Below are 27,572 nucleotides of genomic sequence, written 5' to 3'. Positions count from 1 at the left end.
CATCCATCCATCTATCCATCCATCCATCCATCCATCCATCCATCCATCCATCCATCCATCCATCCATCCATCCATCCACCCATCCATCTATCCACCCACCCATCCATACGAGGTTTTGTTCCGACAGCAGTGATATGCATGACTATATAACACGACTTTGAAACACTAAACAGTTCAGTGTCCTCTAACAGTACAGGTGCTGGAATGAGGCAGAACTGAGAGAACGTCTTACCAGAACTGTTCTTTCTTTGTTTTATACATTTTTTCCAAGTTTTATTTGATTTTATGGAGCAACACTGGAGCAACACATTAAGAAAGTAGTTCTGGCTACACTCTTAAAAACATGGTTCTTCAAGGGTTCTTTAGACAGAGAATGTTCTGTAGATGGTTCTATATAGAACCTTTTTGAAAAGTTCTATATTGCTCCAAAAAGGGTTCTTCCATTGTAACAAGCCTGACATTGTGACAACAGAAGAACCTATTTTGGTGCTAGAACTCTTTTCAATATGGTTCTGTATAGACCATGAACAGAGCTGTTGGTATGATTAAAGGGTTCTTTTGTCACAATGTCAGGTTTGTTACAACAGAAGAACCATTTTGGTGCTATAGAACCATTTTCAAAATGGTTCTATATGGAAGCATCTACAGCACATTCTCCATCAATCTGAGGAACCCTTTTCATGATGCAGAGAACCCTTCAATCATGGGTTCTTTGAATGGTTATGGTTCCATATAGAACTCTTTTCTTTACTGAAGAACCCGCAAAGAACCGTCATTTTTAAGCGTGTACTTTTGCATTTCCTGGGAAAACTCCACACGTCTATGCCGGGAGCGTATCGCCACAAATGGTTCCCTCTGGAAAAGTAGTCTCGTCTCTAATGGTTACGGATTTACTGCTACAAACGTGATCCACAAAAATATGTTCCGCATAAACTTAGACAGAATTCAGCAACTGCGCATTGACTTTCATTATAAGTGAGTTTTGTGTTCTTTTCTTATTACAGGTAAACATTGAATTTACTGTCTGTGTTATTTAGCCTCTTATCCTCCAGGGTATGTCTTGGCTTGTCCATCTGAATTTTCGTGACCAAATCGCAAGGCAAATTATTCAGTAACTGCGTGAAATAAACGTAAATTTTTATTTTATTTATTTTTTATTTTTATGTAAACGCTCCCCTCAGATTAACAGAACATGTTTTATGATCTACACATATCACTACATGCTTACAGTTTACTGCTGAAAGCCAAAAATCTTGGACGCTCTTATAAAAGTGATGTTTCCAGAGCAGATCACTGAAGAGACGCCGTCTGTTTATAGTTTAGAGCCCAGATTTGGGGAAAAACGGCTCGACTTTCAGTAGAAAAACAAAGTTCAGCTTCTTTTATTATAAGGGTTTAAAATGACGTCACCGTCTATTAGACTGGAGAGAAGAGCTACAGCCTCACACGACGCCCAGCTTCTGAATGGAGCTTATGAAATATGAAAGCTATGAAGAATATGATGAAGTGTGTTTTGGAACCAACGGTGGTTCGAAGGAGCTTAAGAGGCTACATGTTCCCTGCTAATCTAACCTTGATTGAGCTGAAAATCTCTGGATCATTTCTTTAACAATGCACTGCTTAAAGCCTTTTCCAGCATTCGCTTGTGTCTGATCACTTTGACAGGGCTTTAGAGGTCCAGTCCAGAGGTCAGGCCTAGAGAGAAAGAGCAGATAATCCGAGCGTTTGTTGTGAAGTGATGGCTGATGGAGAGTGGACAGGATTGAGGATTGAAGTCGAAAGATGAAAGAGTAGGTTTACGGTTTAAAACCAACCTGCTATGTCCACTCCGTACCGTTCCCAGGCCGCTCGGCAGGTTTACGGCGTGACCTTCAAGGACAAAGACTGCTTGTACATGTTGTCCACCCTCACACACACACACGCACACACACACACACACACACACACACACACACACTAACAGCAGTTAATAACCAGCCTTGGAAGTGAAGTCACACTTCATAATTTTGGCTTCAGCTTTAGAAATCTTGGGTTATTACTGATATTCTGCTGTATTAACTGAAGGTAGCTACATAATTATATAATTAGATTAAAATTAAATACATTTACGTTTAATTGCAGGTTCATGTCTGCACTCAAACAAAAACATGGCGAAAAGACTGTAATGTCCAGCATACTGAGATAAAAAAAAACATGAGACAGCTACAATCACTGAGTATGTAAAGGAGAAAGTCTGTGTAGTTCAGTCCTTAAGTCATTCAGAGATTTGGTGTGAAATGTTTGATTGTAGAGACTCAGATCTCTTCACAGTGGTGGTGATGCGAACCAGGGGTCACCATGCCTACAACACAAACATAGACATTTTATTTACTGTCCAAAACCACCAGTGAACCCGCACGAGTCTTCTGAGTTTTTATATTTAATACTGATGATGGTAAATTAGTGATAAATCTGAATTAATAAGTTTTCATGGGGACTATTTTGCCACACAGCACCCTGCATGTACCCCTCCGCCCTGAATCCAAATCGTTTTAGGCCAAAACCTTCTGAAACCAGAGGGAGCTTTTGGAGGTGGACGTCTGGTTCCTATCACCACCACTGTGGCCAATTCTGACTCTGCAAGTTTGCTTAAACTGCAGCATTTCACACCAGACCACTCTGAATGACTTCACATCTCAACCACTTAATTATGCAGAACAGTCGGCAGGCCCTTCCTCCTAAACCTGGAGATTTCTTTAACCCTTTAAACTCTCAAGGTCTGTATTTAGGCCTATGCTTCAGTTGCTCTCTCTTATAACTGTACTTACATAATATATATACTTAACATAGTTTTACTGAATAATTCATAGTTACTGAACAGTAACTTCTTTGTATTTTTGCGCTACCTAAAACAAGGTATGTTGTGTGTTTATGTATCAAAACACTTGTATAGTTTACATAACCATTTTTGCTATTGTGTCGTTAACAGTGATGCATGTAAATGAGCTCTGTTCTGATTGGCTGTCCTGTATTGTGCCTCATTCAAAAAGCAGTCCAGGGTGAAACACTCCTTATAACTTCAACATGAGTGGGTGGAGTTAAACTGCTATAGACTTAATAGGTGGATATATAAATGAATTGTTTTTGTGATATAAATGAAGGTAAATTCAGCTTCCAGACTGTCAACCTGTTAAAAGGTTATAATCCTTCCTTCCTTTGGTCTGCCAGCTCTTTGGGGACCTGGAGCCGGTGAGGATGACGTCAGAGGGTTCGGACTGTCGCTGTAAGTGTATGATGCGGCCGCTGAGCGCGGAGGCGTGTGCGAGGCTTCGGGAGGGGACGCTGCGAGTGGACGACTTCTACGCTGTGGAAACGGTCAGCTCAGGTTCAGACTGCAAATGTTCCTGTACAGCCCCGCCCTCATCCCTCAACCCCTGCGAGAATGAGTGGAGGATGGAGAAACTGAAGAAACAAGCACCTGAACTGCTGAAGGTAGAAACATACAAGCGCGAAATAATACACACAGCACTGGATTCAACATGGCAACATTATCAACACTTTATTAGAAGATGTATGCACACGTTATACACTCACTGGCCACTTTACACTGCAGAAAAATGGTCTCTTGTCAAGTGAAATGATGTTAAGTCTAGTTGATATATCTAATATTTCCCAGTTTGAGGTGGTTGTGCACTTATTATGAGATTATCTTGCTTCTTTCTATATTTTTTTACTTGTTTTATTTTATTAAGTTAAATTTTCTCACTATGTTGGTGGATAATTTTGCTGGTTTCAAGCATTTCTTTACGTAAAAATATCTGCCAATATGTTGAGATCGTTTCACGTAAGAAAATGACCTAAAACAAGCAAAAATGTTTAGAAATAAGTTAAATAATCTTAAATTAACCTTACAACAATCATAACAGGAGAAATATTAGATTTCGTGACTATAAGATAATCTACTTGAGACTTTTTTGCAGTGTATTAGAAACACAGACCCACAGGTCCACTCTATAGGTGTGTAATTGCAGATGGTGAGCTTGAGTGATGCAATGCTGCATCTCCTGAATATTACATAATGTCAAGCAACATATTAAATGCTAGTTTTCATTAGTCTCAGAGTGCAATAATGCAAGAAAGGTTAAACAGGTGGTAAGAATCATTGCTAAAAAACACAACCCAGAAAGCCATTTACAATCAAATAACTCATTTGCTTTATCAAGCTGTTCTTTCAGCCTGTAAATCTGCATCAAAGACCCCAGCTATGCTCTCTACTGAGTCTTTTTTTATTTTAGCTTCAACTAATGGATAAAGTCAAACTTCTTTAAGCATGATATCTTAAGCTTGTGAATTTTAGATATTTGAATATACTGAGTCTGAAATGACCTATTTAAAATTCAAATCATAAAAAGTTTCACTTGAAAAATTCAGATAGTAAAAAAAATCATTTTCAAAAAAATAGGAAGAAAAAATCAACTTCAAAAATATTATGTAGCAAGAAATTCAGCAAAAAAAAATCAGATAATAAGAAATTGAGCTTAAAGAAATTCTGGTCGCAAGAAATTCAGTTAAAAAAATTAATGTAGTATGAAATTCAGTCCTAAAAAAAATCAGGTAGCAAGAAATTCAGCTTAAAAAAAATCAGGGAGCAAGAAATTCACTTTAAAAAAATGTACGTAGCAAGAAATTCAATTTACAACAATTCCAGTAGCAAGACATTCAGTTTGAAAAAAAATCAGGTAGTAAGAAATTCACTTTAAAAAATTCAATTAGCAAGATATTCAGGTTGAGATTCATATCTGCTGAATATTATATAATGTCAAGCAACATATTATATGCTGGTTTTAGACTAAAATATCCCTTCAAGTGCACACAATTACACAAAAATGCACAAAAAAACATTTTTCATTAGTCTCAGAGTGCTATAATGCAAGAGAAGATAAACAGGTGGTAGCAATCATTGCTAAAAAAACACAACCCAAAAGCCCTAATGCTACAAAGAAGATGAAGAGTCCAACTCTGTGAAGCGCTCTTTCCAATCAAATAACTCATGTGCCTTATCAGCCTGTCCTTTCAGCCTTTACATCTGTATCAGAGACCCAGCTATGCTCTCTACAGAATCTTTTTTATGCCTTTTGGATTTTACAGCTTCAGCTAATGGGTAAAGCCCGCACTTCCTCTACAGAGTTCAATAGACTTTAAACTTGATATCTAAAGCCAGTGAATCAGAGTGTATAGGTTATGGATTATCTAATGCACACAAATACGGCACATAAAAACACTATGCAGTCCATTTATCCCCGGCTACACCCAGAAACATTACCAATGAGTTATGTTCAGCACTCATCCAGCCACTAACAGTGCACGCCACCGTAAAGAGGAAACATATGTAAGGATATTTGCCTTATATAAGCGTTTTATATGTTAAAGGATAGCATGCAGAGACCCAACAGGTTTGAGTTACACACATTTGCCTTAGGTTTCCTTTGTTGTGTCTCACTGGGTCCCCAGATAAAATCAGGATCTTCTTATAGAGGATTTCAAAAGAGCAGCTGCGTTTGTGAAAGGATGTTTGACTATTGATAATAGGGTCACTGTCCAGCCATAAACCATACATTAAGTGTGTGTACATGTGTGTATGTGTGTAGCTGCAGTCTATGGTGGACCTGCTGGAGGGGACGTTGTACAGTATGGATCTGATGAAGGTCCACGCGTACATGAATAAAGTGGTGGCCCAGATGAACACACTGGAGGAGGTAAGGAACAGAAGAGCCAGAAGGATTCTTACATAACTCTTCGTAACTTTCCATTTATTTAACTTCTTTGCTCTTCTTACTTCTTTGTTTGTTACACTTGAGTAGAATTTATAAGGCACTGTCAGTGTTTCCCGCAAATTACTAACTCCATCTCCCAAACTGCTGTGGGATTAGTTTATATCCCAAAAAAGTCATCTGAGTACTTATTACTTTACTTTTGTGTTACTCTATGAAACCCACAAAAATCTGGAACCAGCTACCAACTGGAAAATGCAAGGGGAAACCAAGCAGTCCTTTTCAGTACTTTATTTAGAAAGAAACAGCCAATCACAGTAAACATCCTTCAAAATTCCTGCCTTTGAACAAGACACAGGCAGTTGTGCTTTATTAATATCATGAGCAGCTTTACATTCATAAGCTTTGCGAATGTAAAGCTTACAAAGCTGTTTCTCAATGCAACAGTCAGTCTGGTTCTCTTTGTCAACAGGGAGATCAGTTTCATATTAGCGTGATTAGTATGGAGCTAAATCAGTGTCAATAAACTTGAATTCATGATCCTTGAAAAAAAATAATTGTAATTTTATGTTCTTGAACATTTTCACTGTGAAATTTACACATTTTAATATACTGAGTCTGAATTTACCTCTTTAAAATTCAGGTTATAAAAAGTTCATATTGAAAAAATCAGGTAATAAGAAATTAAGTTAAAAAAAATCAGGTAGCAAGAAATTCAGGATAAAAAACATTCAGGTAGTGAAAAATTTAGTTAAAAAAATCAGGTAGTGAGAAATTCAGGATCAAAAACATTCAGGTAGTGAAAAATTTAGTTAAAAAAATCAGGTAGTAAGAAATTCAGGTTCAACAAATTCCCACTGTACAACAAGCAGCACGTCATATTGCATGAAAAGTCAGGTTGAATTTTTGAAACCTGAACTTTTTATGACCTGAATTCATGTTCAGGTTCTAGTGAGACTGATTTAACTGAATAGATTTAAATAGGTTAACTGATTAATTGATTGATAATCTATAACTGAGAAAATCTCCATTTTAAATGCATTGCACATCACATTCATAGTGATACAGTATATGAGTAACAAAAGTAAAGTATTTCATATAAAGTCAGTAACTGTAATGCGATTACTGTGTGTTTTTCTACGTTCTTACAGGAAGAGTAATAACATTACTGTAACACATTGTTTTGTACCTATAGTGTGTGTTTTTGTGTGTCTGACCGGGCTGGGGAAACAATTTCTGTGTGTAGGAACCCCTCAACCTTCTGCCTGAACTTCTTTCAGGGATTTAAATGGTCAGACCCCGCCCAAATCGTTTTGTAACACGCACCCTGAATTTGAGTGTTTTGCTCATTTTTCTGCAGACGATAAAGACGAACCTGAGCAGAGAGAATGACTTTGTTCGAGACAGCGTAATGAATCTGTCCAATCAGCTGAAGAAGTATGAGAACTACTCTGACATCATGGTCAGCATTAAGAAAGAAATATCCAGTCTGGGACTTCAGCTCCTGCAGAAAGATGCTGCTGCAGAGAATAAAGCCCAGGTAACACTCACACACAGTAATTCAACTCTGCCCACTGTATTATTATACATTATGAATATATAAATTGCTGCTATCAGAGCAAAGCCTCGTATCTCCAAAGTAACTTTACAGGAGAAGGAAAAACATACTTTATATTTAATGTAAGTCAGTTTAACCAAACTTCCAAGGAATTTTGGGCCACTTCTTGTGGTCCGTTCATAATGAAATTTACATGCAATATTTAGAGGAATGGGTGTTTTCAAATGATGTCAGAACCTGAAAAACAACAATACAAGATTTTGTTCTGACAGGTATGTATATATATATATATATGTGTGTGTATATATATATATATATATATATACACTGTAAGTATTTATCTTAAGTTCTTAAGTTTAAAGTTCAATGCTTCATTAGTTTAAAGCTATAACTTTCCAAAATAAGCACTGAAACTTAAACTTAGGGTCTAAAACTGAATTTACAATTATAGATTTTTTTCATTTTTCATTTGCTTAACTGAAAACGTTAGCTCCAAATTCATGCAGATGTATCATGCAAGTGATTTCTTGCAATAAAGACTCTTTAGGAAATGATGTCTCCACAAATTAATCTTAATATTTTGGTTTGAATAGAATAATTATATAATATTAATTGTCATTTTTGCCACAGAGGAATTCTCAGGCTAATTTTAAGCATAATCATCCATAAAACGTAGTGTATCATTTTTATAACTGTGTAAATCCAGTTCGCCAGCAAGCAAGCAAAGTTTATTAATATAGCACTTTTTACAACAGGTGTTGTCACAAAGCAGCTTTACAGAAAAATCAGTATTACAGAAAGAAAAAGAAAAGAAAAATTTTGCATTATTGCTGAGCCCCCATGAGCGTCGCCAGTGGTGACAGTGGCAAGGAAAAACTCCCTAAAAGAGGAAGAAACCTTGAGAGGAACCAAGACTCAGAAAAGGAACCCATCCTCCTCTGGTCGACACCGGATAGCAAACCGTTATTTTTCCATTTAGTGTATTTTTAAAAAGTCATGCCAGAAAAATAGGGATGCACAGGGATATCAGTATTAGCAGATAACTGCTTGAAGGATTGTGTCTGGACAGGGCAGGTGTTTTGTATTTATTGTACTCTGGAAGAGCAGAGTGTTTAGGTGATGTTGGGTTGGGCGCTAAAATATCTGCATTTTATTCTTTTCACTGCACTTGTAACCCTACAGAAATAAATGTGTCAGATGTGCGAGAAATGAACTTTCTCTATGATGCTAATCCAGTAGATGTAGTCCCAGTTTCCTCACTTTCTAAATATGCCCATGAAAAATATCAGATATCAGTACTGGCCTGCATTTCCCATGTCAGTGCAAACCTAATCGAATCGTGGTGACACTTGAGATTTTATGAAGATTTTATGAAGCACTAAATCCTTTCCCAGAGACTTGGAACTCAGTCCAGTTGTTGTGAGAAACTCTCCTAACACAGCTTTCATTATTGAACTGTAGGTCACAGAAAAGAAGCCTAAGGAGGCGGTGAAACCCCCCAATAAAAAACCCCCGGTGGCCAAAGCTCCGCCTAAACAAGCCAAAGAGAAACCGGTTAAACCCAAGAAGGAGCCGCCAGCTAAAGCGGTCAAACCGGCAAAGCCTGACCCCACTGCCAAGGCCAAGACTTTGGGTCACCAGCCAGGGGTCATCAGAGGAATCACCTACTACAAAGCGGCCAGGACGGACGACACTGATGGAGATGCAGGGAGAGGAGATAGAGGTGTGTTGAAAAAAACTTTTACATTTTTTATTGTTTTGTTGTGACATGTTGCTGTTTGGGGCGGCACGGTGGTGTGGTGGGTAGCGCTGTCGCCTCACAGTGAGGTGGGCCTGGGTTCGATTCCCCGGCCGGGCGACCGGGGTCCTCTCTGTGTGGAGTTTGCATGTTCTCCCCGTGTCTGCGTGGGTTTCCTCCGGGTTCTCCGGTTTCCTCCCACAGTCCAAAGACATGCAGTCAGACCAATTGGACAAGCTAAATTGCCCCTGGGTGTGAGTGTCTGTCTGTGTCTGTCTGTCTGCCCTGCGATGGACTGGCGACCTGTCCAGGGTGTATCCTGCCTTCCGCCCGAAGACTGCTGGGATAGGCTCCAGCATCCCCCCGCGACCCTGACGGAGAAGCGGCTTAGACAATGGATGGATGGATGTTGCTGTTTTAGCTGCGTAATTATGTCATTTAAACAGCTTAGAAAAAAATCATATTACTGCAAACTGACACTAATAACTCCCGACTTCCAAGGGTTAATTAAATTAACCTGTAATTAGACCACGGTTTCATGACTGTTTGAAGAGCAGATGCCAAGTCTTTTATAGTTCCAGAACATTACCTAAGTAAACCTTTTCATTATTTGTTCTGTTTTGATAGAGAATATTCCGTAATACAGAGGCTTCAGGGCTGTTTGGACTTTGGCAGGACCGTACAGAATAGCTCCACGGTGCCATTCGCGCTATACTGAGAATTTCCCTCCAAAGTCAGCAGATTACGATCCCCACTGATCCCCACGCAGTAAAGAGAGAGATTGGAGGTGTGGGAGCAGCAAGTGGAGAGAACTTTTATTACTGTGATTTTACAAGTGGTCATTACACTCGAACCAGCTGTAAATAGCCCGAATCTGCAAGATACTGTCCATAAAGAGCCTCTTTCCTCCTGTAATTCCTTTTTGCTACGAGTTGTTAACAGTGATTGTGAGAGCTCAGAGGCAGCAGAGGGGATTCCCCTGACTTTCTGCTCCAAATGAAAATTTATTCATGCTGTCACTTTGCAAGAAACTCCAAACATCTCTTGATATTCATGAAGTTAGTCTTTACTGAAGTCTCAAGACTTACGGTTTCAGTATAAAAGCTGCTTTTGCCTCATATTACAAACCATTCTTGTTCTCTGGCTCTCAACAGGACCAGCTGGACCATCTAAATGTTAGTGGTAAATAAGGCTTTCAAAATGCTCATCAAAAGCATAGATAATGCAAAGTATCTGCAATAATCTAGTCAATCAATTACTGTTTGTTTCCTGCTTTTACAACAGTTTCATTTTTTAAACGGGATCATTACTTTTACAGCCCAGCAAATGTCATGTGGTGCAACCACACATTAAATATGACACTGTAAAGTTGTTTATCTCTACTAAAAACAATTGGAAACTAATCTTTGTACTTGGACACATGTGTAAACATTTGTTCTCTACAGATTAAAAAAATATTACTACAAAAATAACACATTTTCATGGCTTTCCTGAGGTCACACCGCTTGACTTGGTAAACTAAACCAGCCTAACTGTGACTGAATAATCATAATTTTTCAATATTTGTGAAAGGGCTACTGACCTTGGCATTGCACCGTAAAGGTCACTTGGGGTCTTCTTTGTAACGCAAAGCCCACTCTTTTTTAAAAGCGTCTCTAAATAGAAGTCCTTTGTTGTCGGTTGTGCCGCATGACATTTGAGGAAATCACAGTTTTTTAAACGCTTTTCAATGAGTTGAATACTTTCAAGTAGCGACTTAAGTCTTCATGTCTTAAAAACGTCTTAAAAAGTGCCCCAAAGTATTTTATTTGGAATTTTATATAAATTAACCTTCAGTATAGTTTCCTTAACGTGTGCATGTGCTTGGCCGGTCGCACCGGGTGACATTTTTAGGCTTTGGGCGGCATAAATGATCAAACTGAATTTTGTTTTGGTGCACTGAAAATCACACAAAGGCTGTGTTGCATTTAATTAGTTAATTTTGTGATTTGACGGGTATTTATTCAGTTATTTGATAGGAAAATAAATACACAGATAGGAAAATGCGCATCGCGTCATTGGCCAAATTACGAAACGATGAAATGAATGATGTAGTTAATAGAGATGCTGAAAATCAGACGATATATTTCATAACACTGTTTTCTTATTGCTGCCTTCACTGCAATGTGTGAGGTTATCTGATGGTTTGTAAATAAATAAATAAACAAAGCCAGTTAGAGGGTTTTTCTTTCCGCTAAAGAAGACTGCACACACAACAGCAAGCAAAATGACAACAACTATGTGCGAGAAATAATTCAAACAAATTCTACGAAGAGGTATTTTAAACCACGTTGGCCGTGGGGGGACGTGGGAGGATTTGCCTCAGACAGTCTTAGCCGTCTGCGCTGTAATTGGATTCCTTCGCAGCACCACTTGACTGCTCATGCAGTAATACCTGCTGTATTTGCGTCTGGCTCTCGCGCCTGTCCTCATGTGCTCATGGCTAATGTTCCAGACAGCCTCACAGCACAGGAAGAGAGGGCTCAGATTAGGGTCTCCCCCTGACATTGTCTCATGAAGACGTGTTTTGCATGGCCCGACATGAATCGGGCTCCCTCCGAGAATGCTGAATCCAAACATTGCAGTCAGAGACTCGGTTACAATGCAGGAAGTTACTACGAGAGCGACGGCTCATTAATAATAAATGTGTCTTTTGATGTGAGGCTGTGGAATCTCGGACGCTTGGGGTGAAACGCTGAACTTTGAGTTGTAATCTCCCTCCCTGTCTTTCTCCCTCTGCTTCTCTGTCTCCTGACATTTGAAGAAAGCTTGGCCAAAACCCACACCGTCCACCAAATCGAGGACAGACGGGGTTCCGAGCTTGTCCTGGAATCCATTGAGGGCACCACGTCCCCCGTGCCAACGACAACAACCACCACCACAGCTGTTGCTATGAGAACGACAACCACAACAACAGCTGCCTCTCAAAAAACGACAAGAGCTGAGGAGCTTTTCACGACGAGCTCCACCGAGGTCACTCCAGCGGCCATCACACTCACACCGGGACTGAAAAGCAAGGACATCGGTGGAAAGATCAACGCTAACAAAGCAGGTACTTTTGAGAAATCCTCTTTATATGCTTTGAGCCTCTTTTTTTGCCTGCGAACATGTTTGTCTTGTCATCAGGGACCCTGAGAAGGTCCACATTTTTGCTGTATTCCAGCCTCAAGCATAATTCAACCAAGCCAATAAACCCTTAAAATGCCAGGATCCTCTATGAGGTCCAAACCTTTATTACATTTCTATAACTTATTATACTTTGCATTGTAGTCCATCTATGAATAATTCATAATATGTCTTTACCTGCAAGTGTGACCTTTTGTCCAGCAAAATTTCCAGTTCCATTTCATGTTAGTCTAAGTTTAATGCTGGTCCAGTGCTGGATTAGCTGGTCAGCCAGCATGGTCATAGTGGTTGACCAACACAGCAATGCAATGCTAGCCCAGGCTGGTTGTTATAGCCGGGCGCAATGCTAGACTGGAAGATTGGCACAGAAAAAATCTCCATGTTGGTGGAGTTAACAAGCTAACTGGCTAACCATAAACAGTAATGACATAAATATATGGTTACGTACTTGTGACAGCACAGTGGTGCACACTGACAAAAATGTAGATAACTGCTGTGGTTGGCGGCAGAAACTGCAACTGGTCATCCAACATAAACAGTAACACAAAAACACATAAGTACTTCAGATAACTATATACTCACCGTAGCACAGTGGTGCACACTGATATGTAGGAAAGAAACCTAGATAACTGCAGTGGAGTGACTTGTGTGCAGCTGTAATTAGCCAAGGAGCTAACACAGCAGCTTTCAAGCAGGTTTACTCGCTTAGAGTTAACAGTGAAACATAAACGTGAGCATTATTTTAATCATATAGGTATAAACTCACCACAGTATGGTATAACGCACTTACCAGTGGCAAAAAATGCAGATAACTGCCATGGTTGGTGGCAGCAACTGCAGCTAGCGGTAGCTATATCGATTAGCAAGCTGGCTAAGTCACCCACCATAAACAGTAACACCAAAACACAATTATATCAGCTAACTATGAACTCACTGCAGCAAGGTTTTGCACACTGATATGTAGGAAAGAAATCTAGATAACTGCAGTGGAGTGACTTGTGTGCAGCTGTAGTTAGCCAAGGAGCTAAAATAGCAAGCCAGATAATTCATCTATAAAGAGTAAAAACACAAAAGTGAGCATAATTATATCGGATAAGTATAAACAGTCGCCCCTTCAGGGATCAGCACAGCCAAAGCGGTAGTGCCATTTGTAGAGGATGCAAATTCACCAAAAATAAACTGAGAAAACAAACTTTATCGGTTGTTCATCATGGAAAATTCCACTGAAATTAATGTAATTTCACATAAAAAATGTGCTGGTAAACGCAAATGTGACTGGGTCTTTAGGATGTAATAAGCCTGGGGTTTTACAAGATTAAGGTCACTGAATGCCTGGGACAGTTTGGAAACTGGGAAATTGCTTTTTATTTCTTGTTTGGAAAACATCTCTGTCTGTATTCTGATCTCATTTTCCAGGGAAATCCCTGGAGTGTGAGGGCACCATCGCTTCAGTGGAGATGCCGCAGAAGCACCACAGCTATGGCCGTAACGAAGGGGCCTGGATGAAGGACCCTCTCGCCAAGGACAACAAGATCTTCGTCACCAACTATTACTATGGCAACAACCTGGTGGAGTTCCGCAACCTGGAGAATTTCAAGCAAGGTGGGGGAACCACACCAACTGTGGCGAATGTGAGCTAATGTAAATCTAATGTGCACTGCCCTGTCAAAAGTTTGGGGACGTTTTCAGCAAATGGCATGTCGAAGTCGGCTTGATGAGCACGTGGATTCATGCGGTACTGTGCAGAAGGTGTCGGTATCTGAGAAAATTCTGTGTTAAAAGCAGTTTAATTGAAATCTGGAATCAAACCCATTTTCTTCAAACCAGCTCACAATGTGTCAGCTACTTTTTTTGAAAACAAAAACTTTTTACTTGTTTTTTTAGCTGTATTTATTCTAATGATTTACACTGTTTGCTTGAGTGCGTATAATCTTACACAGTACTGTAGCTGTTTTATTCATCCATCCATCCATCCATCCATCCATCCATCCATTTTCTAAGCCGCTTCTCCGTCAGGGTCTCGGGGGGGGGGGTGCTGGAGCCTATCCCAGCGGACATCGGGCATCAGCTGTTTTATTCAATTCACTTCAATTCAATTCAATGAGGATTCCTTTATTTCAGTTTTATACAAAAAATTACAACAGGTACTCACAGAAACAAGGCCACACGCCTTCCGGGCCCCATAAAATAATTGGATTATTATTGATAGGGAGGTTCATTAATGGTATCTATTATCAGTGGCGCAAGAGATCACACACCATACTCCTCATTCTAAGGTCGAATGAGGACATTGACTTAAGACAGAAGAGGGTGAAAAAAATCGTGGCGGTCAGTTTTGCGTCGATGTCCCGCCACCTTTTAAAACCGCATCCAGACTTGTGTTGGGGTCTCAATAGACGTGTTGTTGAGAGACTTCCTTTAACAATGGCAGCAGACACAGTGGTTAGATAGAAGCACGATTCTTGAGCACGAGCCGAAAGACTGTTTATCGCTAGAGTAACCGTTTAAAATCTTGGGACAAGCCGCAACCGAAATATGCCACAATGCAGCCACCATCGTTCGTGTTGTTGTTCCTCAAACTCAGAGTGAAATATCAGCTCTGGAGAACGTGTTGTTGGGAAGGAACTTCATTGATTAACACCACGATCTCTTCATCACTGAACTTTCCATTTCTGCTTTGACTCCAGGTTTTCGATGTCTCTATTTCACTGCCCTCTTGTACCCTGCACGTTTTGAGTGAGCAGTTAATTAGCTGCAGCCTTAGTAAAGCGAAAAGGTTAAACTGACCGCATGTTATGGTGGCATCAAGGCACATTTTGCGCTGCACCTGCGCTTGTAGGTACATCTGGCCCTGAGTTGTGGAGACTCTTAGTGTAAACTATTTTTTCTAGACAAAGAAAAGAGAGAAGATATTTTAGCTGCAGGGTATTTCCAATGAAAACAGGATTCTTCTGTGGACTGTTAAAGAGCCAAATGCTAAGATGTCTCCTTTCTTTTTGGAAAATCAGGGATTCCTGAAGGGATATTCTTTCTTACTTAGCTGAGAAGAACATCAGCGAGTGTGTTTGCGTTCACTTAAATAGTCCGATAACTGCAGAAAATCAGCTTTTGTCAGTAATCAGATCAACACGTTTATGTGCACTTGAGTAATTAGATAATGAGGAAACTCAAAATGAGTCAGACAGTAATCAGATTTCTGCTTTGCAACCAGTCAAAAAACTCACAGTAGAAGATGTAAACAAAATGTAAAACATTCCACCACTTTGCATGAAAATATGAACATACATCACCTAGAAGATGAAGAAAAATTCAATCCTTCATTTAGTCAAGCTTGGATTTGGTTTCAGCGTCGCACCAAAAAGTTGCTCGTAGCAGCGCTGCTCGCTTATTTCCGGTACCGCAGTCTGTTTTCACACATATGCAGACTGAGAAATCCGAAAGAAATCCGAGTAAGGCCCCGTGATGTCATGCATTTTCTTACTATGGAAAAGATGAGGTCCACCTTGAAAGGCAATACTGCAACATTTTATTCCAACTGGAATCCTTTTTTTTATGTTTTAATTTGCTTCAGGTTATGCCAGCTGATTGAGGAGATTCTTCTCTTTATTTTATTTATTTATTTAGTTTTTAAAATGATTATTATTATTAATATTATTAACTTATTTTCTTTTAAATCTAATTGCAATATATATTATTCTGTCATCATGATTATGCAATTTCGAGTTATAATTTGTCTGTTTTCTTGTGTGTATGGGCGTGTGTGTGTGTGTGTGTGTGAGAGAGAGAGTAGATGTATTTGAGGAAAATAGTAGGAAAAAAATTACTTGAGGAAGTCTTTGAATGTGTGGAACTACTGGGTATGTCTGTTGTTTTGCTTTTATTCCTCAATAAAAAGAAAAAATAAGAGTCACATGCACTGAGAAATCTGATTACTGAGCTAAACTCCAGCCTCTTAATCAGGTTTCTAGACTTTACTCTAAGAAATCGTCGTATGTTGTTTACATGACCGCTTGAATAATCAGATACCTGCCGAAAGCCGATTATGTAAACGCACTCAGTGAATCAAGTTTCAAAAGAAGACAAAGTGTCCGGCGACGTTTGATGGACGGTGTAGTACAAAGTGCAAAGTTCTATACTGACTTTCTGTATCTAATCTAGGTCGCTGGACTAACCTCTACAAGCTCCCATACAACTGGATAGGAACCGGTCATGTGGTCTACAACGGCGCATTCTACTACAACCGAGCCTTCACCAAGAACATCATCAAATATGACCTTCGGATGCGCTACGTAGCAGCCTGGACCCTCTTGCACGACGTGGTCTACGAGGACACCACTCCGTGGAAATGGCGAGGCCATTCTGACATCGACTTCGCTGTGGACGAGAGCGGCCTGTGGGTGATCTATCCGGCGCTGGACTACGACTACTCACAGAACGAGGTGATCGTCATCAGCAAGCTGGACCCGGGAGACCTGTCCATGAAGAAGGAGACCACGTGGAGGACGGGCCTGAAGCGCAACTCATACGGGAACTGCTTCATCGTGTGCGGGGTTCTTTACGCCGTTGACAACTACAATCAGAAAGAGGGCGAGATTTCGTACGCCTACGATACGCACACCAACACCGATGCCACGCCCAGACTGCCGTTCACTAATGAGTACGCCTTCGTCACCCAGGTGGACTACAACCCTAAAGACAAGTTGCTCTATGCTTGGGACAATGGCCACCAGGTCACCTACAACATCCACTTCGTGGACCAGTGAGGTCCTGATTCCATCCAGTCACTTTCTTTCAGGACAGGACATGAAATCGGACTATTTGTAGGAGGGAAATGTACAACGAAAGAAACTTTTGACCTTAAAAGGAGATTCAAACCACGTTGTGATGTTTGTGTGGAGCTTGTTTTTGAACTGTAACTTTTGCCTTAATTCGAAAAATTCAAGGGCTGCATAGCTGATGAGAATAAGCTCAGCTTCAGGTTAACACTTTAATATGGTTTATATCGGAAATCATGCATTTTTGTGATAATCGAGTCTTAAAAATGACCAAAGAGGAAGAGTAACATCTTGTTATAAGGTTTAAAACGTAAAATCCAGTAGACGTCTTTATTACGAATGACAGTATTATGCACCTTTATGAACTCTTTAACTTTTTATTCCCTTTTTATTAAGCCAAAAATTGTTGTGAATGTTATTTTTTCACAAACTCACTCAACACCAATACCGTATAAAACGTTTGTGGTGCTTATATAAACGGGGTGTAATGGTCTATGTAAATTCCTCATTTATACTTAGCTATTAATTTTGTAAAATATTAATTTTGCATTGTAAATATTTTCAGAATCTGTTACTGAGTTATTTGTTACATCGATAAGGATATAACGTTGTGTGTTTGATGTGGTTTAAAGCATTACTTAAACTCCTGGATGAGTTTTATTACATCTGCCGTTTTTGTCTATGAGGAAAATGTTCCACGTTTTCTGCACAACAGCTGAAATAAACGGTCACTCCATTACCACACGTTGCTTTGAGTATCTGGTATGTGAAAAAAGTGCCGTCGTAGTTTGGTGAAAATATTACTGCACAATATTATTGTTCTCAGTATTTAATTCAGTTCTATTTATTCGAGTTTGGACCATGCATTGAGTATGTTTGAGAGAACTCTAGGATCTAGGCTGGAGATCTGGGTGGCTTCTACTGAAAGCCAGAAGGCCGGACCCCCCCTTGATGGATATAGGTAGGACTAAGAGATAGAGCTGATGAACTGGGAGTAGGAAGTTAGGAGCTTTGGGAGTCAATGTTCTCCCAAACATACTTTTCTAAAGTAGAATGGAATTTTAATTTATTTTTGATTTAATAGAGAACTATTTAAAACTCAACAAACAATATGGTTAAAGTCTTGAAAAGCCCAACATCTCCCAATCAGATTTTTTCCCCTGGTATCCAAGAAGATACAGCCAATAGAGTTCTCCCATTGGTAAGGCCATCAGGAGCTGAATGGAAGGCCTAATGTGTCAGATTAACTAATAATAAACAACTGACAGTCACAAACCAAACCACCAGACCAATCACATTTTCATTTACAATGGATGGGACCAATTTCCTGGGAAAACTAATGTAACTCTAGGTCTTCTGGAAGTCCTAGATGCATCACCAACATGGTAGCCTGACCAAAAGGTTTCAGTCTGAAATGGCAGCATCACTGTAGTAAGGCTGTTTACTGAAGAAATGCAACAGGGAATATAATGTTAATTTTACAAGGTTTCATTGATAGAATATGTTTTAAAAGCTTCAAATGTCAGTTTTTAGGTGCAGTGCACTTTCTTATGTTTACCCCTACCCCTTGTTTTCAAGTGTCACCTTACCTCTTGGAACTGAGTTATAAGGGGCAGTGGTTGAGATCTTCCCTCTGTATTGAGACCCTCAATTAAAAAGAGCATCACTTCATTAACAGCTACCAGCGCCGCTCTGTAGGCGACCCGGCCCGTCTGCAGGGACAGCAGAGGAGGGGAAAGTTCAGCTCCTCACTGCTGGGCTTTAGTTACATTTAGGGCGTCATACGCCTTCAAAGAGGGGGCAATTATTTATTATCACCCCCCCTAATTCTTCAGTATTATGAAGTTAAAGTCAGATATTCACCAGATTCTTGCTCAAATTTTCACGTTCCACCTTAAATGGTGCAGCAGTTACATTCTGGCACCTTAGGCATCAGAACTGCTGGACTATTTAAGGTGGAATGGGAAAGTTAGCCAGCTAGCTACCGAGATCTTAACATACTACTATTTTTATGCTTGTTATAAAGGACTGTAATACATTGAAACGGCATTAAATTAAGATAATAATGTGGTTATCGTAATGTTTTAACAGAGAAAATTATTACATTTGTGGGTTTCTTTGGTCGCCTGTGCTCCATCTTGCCGTCTTTCGGAGAGTGTCTCTGTGAATCCTCCGCCATGTAGCCCTAACACTTCGGCCTACCCCTCTATCTCAACACAAACCACGACATCCCCTAGACGTGAATGCGCAAGACAGAAGATTAAGGGCTAACTGGTGGGGGCGAGGGGTGAGCTGGGGCTGGACTTTAGTCTTGAATGGCCAAAAAATGTTAATGTGACTCACCGTTAGCTTAGCGCTACTACACTAGCAGTATTGCTCTCTATCACAGAGGCTTTTTTTCTTGTTGCTGACCTAGAGTTGACGTTTCTGGCCCAAATTGAAGGCACAGCTCTAATAGTCATGCAGCACATAGTCAGTAGGATACAAATAGATAGTAGAAAAGTAAGTGGGGGGTAAGATGGACAGCCTTCAGCATGGCTGCTACCATTTTTGACATGCTTTCATCTGTTTATAGATAACAGAACGTCATAGATTGTCAGAAAACATAAACTCAAGCGTATTTAAGATTGCTTAACAAGTCCACACCGTTTGAGGGAGGTTTATACCGATTAGGTGTGCACTGGGTTGTGATAAGCTTCAGTTACTTATTAGCTACCATACAGTAAAGCCTCATAACTTCATAGAAAACATGTCTTGGCCAATTGACTACCTTTGTTATAGAAAATGATAGAAAGGTTATTAGGAGACATTTCTGAGGACATAATATGTAAGATTTGTAGTATATATATACATATATATATGGGCATTGTCCATTTTATCAGCTCCACTTACTGTATAGCTGCACTTAGTTCTACAGTTACAGACTGTAGTCCATCTGTTTCTCTGATACTCTGTTACCCTGTTCTTCAGTGGTCAGGACCCCCATGGACCCTCACAGAGCAGGTACTATTTGGGTGGTGGATCATTCTCAGCACTTCAGTAACACTGACGTGGTGCTGGTATGAGTGGATCAGACACAGCAGTGCTGATGGAGTTTTTAAACACTGTGTCCACTCACTGTCCACTCTATTAGACACTCCTACCTTGTCAGTCCACCTTGTAGATGTAAAGTCAGAGACGACAGCTCATCTGCTGCTGCACAGTCTGTGTTGGTCATCCTCTAGTCCTTCATCAGTGGTCACAGGACGCCGCCCACAGGACGCTGCTGGCTGGATATTTCTGGTTGGTGGACTATTCTCAGTCCAGCAGTGATACTGAGGTGTTTAAAAACTCCAGCAACACTGCTGTGTCTGATCCACTCAGACCAGTGCAACACACACTAACACACCAGCTACTGCAGTGCTAATGTTATGCCTGATTGATGTATATGGACTCATCTGAACAGGGTATGGGAATACACATTTTAGGAATGTCTTCAGAAGACAGAAATTAAGTATCTGTATTCAGTTCAAGTTACATGTTGCAAAGGCAATATTTATAATAGCTACCTTTTCATTTTTAAGAAAATATTTTTAGAATAATTACCCACTAAATGTAAAAATATATACCATCTTTAATAGAAACTGCATCATTGGTTGTTTATTAACTGCTTTAAAATCAGTGCATGGTTTGTGAAGACGTACTATAAAGAAGTGGTTTCTTTACATGCACTGACTTTCCTACTAAAGCCTGAGTAGACTGAGAAATCAATGCGATGATCAATTATTAATCTCATCATTAGTAAACGTTATGGAGAGAGGATGGAAATTCACAGGGGTTAAGCTTAGCATCCGTGTTGTACTGGACTTGCAAAATTTTATTGTTGGGATGTGGCGAATGATTTGCTTAGCTCATGAGACATCAGTGGGACTATGGGAGCAGCAGTGAACTCAAGCAGGCCATAAAAGCCAAATTAATATATATATAATGTTTATATAAAAATAAGACTTTTTCATTAAATCTATTAAAAGAAGAATTACAAGAAGAAACTGGCAAACAGTAACAGCGAGCGAACACACACACACACACACACACACACACACACACACACACACACACACACACACACACACACACATTTTCTAAGCCAATTATCCTCCTGGGTCGCAGGGGTTGCTGGAGCGTACCCCAGGGGTCAACGGATAGAAGGCAGGAAACGCCCTGGACAGCTCACCAGTCCATCACAGAGATATATGTTCACACCAAGGACCAGAGGACCAATTCATCTGACTGCATATCTTTGGACTCTGGTTGCCTGGCCGGGGAATCGAACACAGGCCCTTCCTGCTGTGAGGTAACAGAGCTACTGACCATTTTTCAAAGCATTCTGCCCAACTCTGGGCATAAATATGAGCTTTTAAGGTGTAGAAAAACTCGTCTTCAGATTTTGTTGTAAAACTGAAATCAAGTCTGCTGAAAGGGAATGGAAGCTGTAATACAGGCAGAGTGTGCACACTGTAAATAACAGTGATATATTTTTACTTGTTAAAGTTTCTGTGTAATTTTCTGTTAAATATGTTTTCAGCTTTGATGCAAAAAAGAAAATGACTTGTGCTGATTGGCTGTTCTGACTGAAATTTAAATATATGAATGGTGGTCTCTGACATTTGCACAGTACTGTAGACCAAAGCAATCTACAGTGACCTTCCTATAATAGAGTAACTGTCCACCCATAAACACAAGGTTTTAAGCTTACTGAGTACTTCCGCTTGCTAACTGTCATTTTCCCTTTCAGGTCAATGGTCATCCTTATTCTGTCCAGACAGGAAAGTGGACGCACCCTCTGAATGCTTCCAGCAGTTTGTGTTTTCAGCAGGGAGATGTGGGTGTGGCTTTGTTTGACTGACAGATGGGAGTGTGTGTGTGTGTTGGGAGATGACCCAGGGTTGTGGTTTGACTTTGATGTGCCTAGTTGGTCCCAAAAGGCACTAATCCAACCCACCCACCCACCCGGTGTCCTTTGAGGCTGCCCAGCAGGCTGTAGTTTCCGTCCTGAAGCCGCCAATATCAATACTGCTGTAATGAAACACTAATAAACCCAATTTACCTGTCACATCTCTGCTCTTTGTTTTAAGACACAATGCAGTCGAGGCTAAAACATGTTTGTTTTAATCCGTGGGATATTTATTTAAATATAGAAAGTCACACCCAGAGATTCTTTCCCTTCCTGGCTAGCGCGGCCCACGAGTGCGATGACCTCATCCTCCAACACCCAGGACAGACGTTGTGGGCTCACATTTCAAACCGAGATGTCAGGAATATGATTCATGCCAAATGATCAGAGTAGGTTAGGCTAATGGTGCTCTATTGTCCAAGACCCCCTAAAGTTCCCCTTTGGCAGGCCTACAAGCCGCATCGTGTGCGTCACATCATCAGGCTCAGCCTTTCCTACACACACCCTGCACCAAAACGACTGGACTGGGGCCGCCTCCTTCGTCCGGCCCGTTAAAAAATATTTGGGAACCTGGGTCTGAAGCCAGGAGTGGCCAGCATCTTACTAAGCCCAGAGGTGCACGGGATGACAGAATGATGGACAAGCTCTGGTGCTTTGGCCTGCTTTTGTGGCCTGCTCTTGACTTTTACATTTAAACTTGGCCTTTGTTTTAATGGCACACTGAGCTTAGCTGTGGTGCCGAAGTGTGATCAAAATATAAATGATTACAATCTTCATTAAAAGTTGCTATATAGACTTGAATTTGACTTTCTACCTGTTGATGTGAACAAAAAAAAAGTGCAAAGTGCAAAGCTGTTGTGACTTTTGTGGCAAAAAAGAACCAGAGGATGTCATTATTTCTGCTCAGGGAATTGTCCTTTCATTGAACAAAGCAGAAAAAGCTGCTGAAAAACAGCCAGAATAGTGGGGGCCGTCACTTCGGGCCATAAAAGTCTCCTTGTGCACACACAAAACCACATTAAATGGCCCAAAGCCCACAATAAGACACAGTGAACACATCAAACACATCTTAAACCAATAACGACATACACAACAACATCAACAACAAATAACCTTTGAACAGAGGGGGCACCTCCAGTGGTGGACGAAGTACACAAACCATGTACTGGAGTTAAAGTAGAGACACCCAAGGTAAAATATTCCTCCAGTAAAAGTAGAAGTTCCTCCCTTTAGACCTCCACTTGAGTAAAAGTACTAAAGTATTCACCTTCAAATGTACTTAAGTATAAAGTAAAAGTACTAAAAGAGTAATTAACTTAATGCAACGTAGTTACAAATCTGGCTTTAAACTCAGGATCACAGATGAGCTCCTTTACTATGTTGATCTGTAGGCGTCTGTTCATAAACATAAACCAGCCCAAACTCATTTACTATAAAATGAAATGGTGTTTGTAGAAATTCAGAAAAAAGCCGCGTCAGTCTCGACTGCATATGTGGACATATTTCTATATTGAGCTCTATTTACACAAAGTTAGGTTAGTTCATCATTTATGTTGAACAGACTCTCCCAAAGTTTTACGCTGCTGCGCTGACGTTGAACCGCGTGCTGCACTGGGTCGGTATGACCAACAGGTCAAAACCAGCTCTAAACAAAGTGACCGCTGGGCCCTGATTGGTGCTCTGGCTTTGCGCTTCTTTCGTTTTGACATGTTACGTTTTTATACACACAGAAACCAAAAGGAACGACAGATTTCTCAAAATGTAGGAGGAAAAAGTCGGATATTAGACTCTGAAATGTAGTGGAGTGAAAGGAAAAAGTCGCCCAGAATGGAAAAACTTCAGTACAGATACATGAAAAAATATTTAAGTACAGAAACTAATTACATTTACTCAGTTACTGTCCACCACTGGGCACCTCACACAGAACAGCTTTTGCATACCACGCCTCTAAGCACCTTCTGAAACACGAAGCAAGTATGTTTTCCTAAGCATAAACAAAGATATGACAGGGAAAAGGAATTCAGACACCACAAATTAGTAATATTAGCTTTGAGATGTCGTTGGTAAGAAGTGATCAGCCTTTGGTGGAAATATCGTTTAGTTTTGACCCGTTGCTCCTGAAAAACAGTCCTTAGCTCCCTAAGTTACGACGGTCCCTCTGGTGGACTCTAGTTGTTGAACCCTCCTTACATTTTCAGCAGGATTCAAATCAGGAGATTGAACAGCCCATTTGAGCACCTTCACCTTGTTTTTTAGAAGCCATTCTTGCTTTTTTGGTGTATTTTTATTTAGGGGTTGTCTTGCATTTCATTTCGTAATATGTCCCAGTGCACCATGTTTGCAGATTGGCAGCCCCATGTCACGATGCTACCACCGTCATGCTTCACTGTGAGTGTTCTTGTGATCACATGTGCAGCAATTCTTTGTCCAAACACGAGGAGCTGAATCATTGGCAAAAGTATTTTTGTTTCTTCAGACCAGAGAACATCAATCCGAAAGAGTTCTGATTTGTCTTAATGCTAAGTTTTTTGATGTGGACCTCTAAAATGTATGAGTTTCTTTTTTAGCAGGACATTTTGCCTGGGGTGTAAGAACGGAGAAGACTGCAGTGTGGTACACTGAATACTCTGTACTCTGTTTTTGTGATAGTTTTTCACAAAAAAGCTCATTTTTTACCAATTCTGATGCTTGATGTGTGTATTTACTAAAGCCTTTGACCCATATATGCATGAGTTTGCGCAACTCATTGATGCCACATGATTGGCTGACTGGATAATTGCAGGACTGAGCAGGTGTTCAGGTGTTCTAATGAAATGGGTGGTATTGAAAGCTAGTTGTAATCTGAGTGCTGAGCTCCCCCATATTGTCCACACATTGTTGCCACTCATGAAAGAAGTAGAGCCTCCCCACCTCCTAAATCACAACCCAACCACTGCTTTCATCATGCTGAATTTTGCTTTGTAGCACTGAATTCGCAACCAGGCTTTGTTATTATTCTGTTTGCACTGTTATGTTTTATAGATGTGTGTTTTAATTGTTTTATGTTGTCTTTCTAGCTCACCAAAGCAAATTCCTTACACCCTGGTGGTTGATGTGGGCCTTTTGACTGTGTTGTCTGTGGTTTTGCTCAATTAGGTCAACAACATGATCTGGACAAGCCTAGCCCAGGAATGACTTTAACTGAGTCTTCTTGCCTTCGTTAAATTTCATTGTCACTGTCTCCCACTGCAACATCTGCCAGGTGAGAGCTTTTGCTTCCTATAGCTGACAGAACACAAACATGAGCCTCCATATACAGCCACTAGGTTGTTATGACCATAATTCCATCAAGACAACCCCAGATTCCTGCTCTTACGCAAGAGGGAAAGCAAATAGGAGCTGGTTTCTCAATCCCAGCATAGCATCTCATACATAATGAGTTACAACCCTGAGCATCCACAGCTTCTCTTCTCTGGACAGATTTACAGCTGACATATGAAATGAAGACTTTTAATTGGAACATCAGCACAGAAAAATGCGTTTGACTTGGAAGATGTGAAATTGGAACCATTCCCAGCCTGACGACTCACTGACATGGGTTTCAGTGGACCTTGACTCTTCGTGGTGATAGAGTATTTACACTGAACTAATTCATGCATCTTGGGCTGATAGAACGGCTATTCAATGGTGAAACAAGTAGAACTAAGACAAAACGGAGATGAACTGCTTTCCAGTTGCTTGGTGTAATGCGGGGGAGCGATGATGAGGCAGACACAAATGCGAAGAGAAGCGAGATTTATTAGGAGCAAATCCAGAATCAGGGTCAAAACGGTCCAGGATCAGAGGGCCAGCACGGATAGACGGAGGGACAGACGTAATATAAAGGAAAACAGGCTAAACACAAAATCAGAGACTAGGACAAATAAGGCCAGAAGATACTACACCAAACAACACAATACAATACCCTATAAAGACCAGCAAACAACTAGAGAAAATACACAGCTTAAATACAGAGACAACGAGGGTTAATAGGTCACAGCTGATAAACACAGGTGGTACAATTAAGGGCAGGTTCTGGAAAAAAGGGGGCAGGACTGGGAAAAAAATAAGGAAGCAGTTGTGGGCTGGAGGTTAGGGAACTGGCCCTGTGACCGGAAGGTTGCTGGGTCGATCCCCAGCACCGACAGTCCATTACTGAGGTGTCCTTGAGCAAAACACCTAACCCCCAACTGCTCCCCGGGCGCCGTGGATAGCGCTGCCCACCGCTCCGGGCAAGTGTGCTCACTGCCCCCTAGTGTGTGTGTTCTCTAGTGTGTATGTGGTGTTTCACTTCACAGATGGGCTAAATGTGGAGGTGGAATTTCCCCGTTTGTGGGATTTAAAAAGTATCACTTAACTTAAAAGCACATTCAGGACTGGAAGGGGCCAATCGTGACACTGGGACACTTGCAATGATGAGTTTGAGATGCACTGGAGGTGCAGCTGGGATCAGTGTAAAAGAAAAACAATGCGTCATTGTTGATAAAACCTAATACAATACTGTCAGCTTTTACACTGTAACTGAGCCAGTGTGGTGTCCGCCCTGCCAAATTGGTCCATTCTGATGTCATCTGATCTAGGTTATGTGATTAGGTGCTGGTTATCTACTGTCAGTGCAACACTTATTCTTTTATAAGTTAGACTTTACATTAAGACTACTACGCTAGCCTAGCTATTTAGCTTTTTGTTTTCAATCTTCATAGATAGATAGATAGATAGATAGATAGATAGATACTTTATTGATCCCAAAGGAAATTTAGCATCTCATATTCCTCTAAGATCCCCTCGTTGGGATGCCGGATGTCTTATTTCATGGTGTGGTACCAGTGGCTACAATTATATGTTATATCACCAGCAGTGAACTGTGGCTATCATAACTAGGCCTTCAGTTTGGGCCATGAATGTCAAAACTACTACAGCTATCTCTACATTTAAGCTAATTTCTGCCAACATTACTATGTAATTTCTAGTAGTATGTTAACGCTAAACTCACAGTGGTGCATATTAACCGTTTTTGGCTGTTCTAGATCAAACACAGACATCCAAAGCTTAAGACATTACCGCATATTTAAGCTTGTATGTGTCAGTTTTACAGTGATTCCTTCAGTAAAGGGTCCTGGCATAGAGCTTCCATTCCTAACAAGGACACTGCTTTCACTACGCCTCATATTCACAGTCAGTGATGTATCTTGGACTTCTGGAAGGACTAGAGTGACGTTTTCCGTGGTTGATTTCACTGTCAATTCTTAATTATGTTGGTAGTTCATCTTCAGTGTTTTGATTCCAACAAACTTAGAAGACCTAGAAGGCCCTGAGGGGTCCCATCTGAACACACACACATTTTCTAAGCTACTTATCTTCCTGGGTTGCAGGTGGAGCTGGAGTCTACCCCAGTAGACAATAGAGGTTTAAGAGAAGGACTACCATGGACACCACACCAGTTTCTCCTTTAAAGCTTATAACGTGCATTACTGCTTAGAAGACCATGTCTGAAGTGGCACCACATCAGAGGATTCTGGAGAATTTTCATGTAACAGGAAAGGAAACACTGGTGCAATCTGGATTTTTATCTAACATAGACACATTAATGAGGCCAGGTGGAATGAAATGTGTGCAAATCTTATCCGGACAGTAT

General features: G+C 40.5%; 1 protein-coding gene across 1 annotated transcript in view; it reads left to right on the top strand.

The window, feature by feature from the left end:
• Positions 1–17,730, top strand: part of olfml2a (olfactomedin-like 2A) — a 43,011-nt gene extending 25,281 nt beyond the window's left edge. Inside the window, exons 2-8 of the mRNA XM_017682725.2 lie at positions 3,208–3,471; positions 5,628–5,735; positions 7,111–7,290; positions 8,770–9,031; positions 11,850–12,137; positions 13,628–13,813; positions 16,370–17,730. Of these exons, the coding sequence (XP_017538214.2) occupies positions 3,208–3,471; positions 5,628–5,735; positions 7,111–7,290; positions 8,770–9,031; positions 11,850–12,137; positions 13,628–13,813; positions 16,370–16,974 (1,893 nt within the window). The 3' untranslated portion in view covers positions 16,975–17,730. The remainder of the gene's footprint in view (positions 1–3,207; positions 3,472–5,627; positions 5,736–7,110; positions 7,291–8,769; positions 9,032–11,849; positions 12,138–13,627; positions 13,814–16,369) is intronic.
• The last annotated feature ends 9,842 nt before the right edge of the window (positions 17,731–27,572 follow it).

Source organism: Pygocentrus nattereri, chromosome 29, assembly GCF_015220715.1.
Source record: "Pygocentrus nattereri isolate fPygNat1 chromosome 29, fPygNat1.pri, whole genome shotgun sequence".
Taxonomy (NCBI): domain Eukaryota; kingdom Metazoa; phylum Chordata; class Actinopteri; order Characiformes; family Serrasalmidae; genus Pygocentrus; species Pygocentrus nattereri.
The sequence above is the reverse complement of the archived record's forward strand: the minus strand, read 5'-3'. Positions and strand labels throughout refer to the sequence as shown.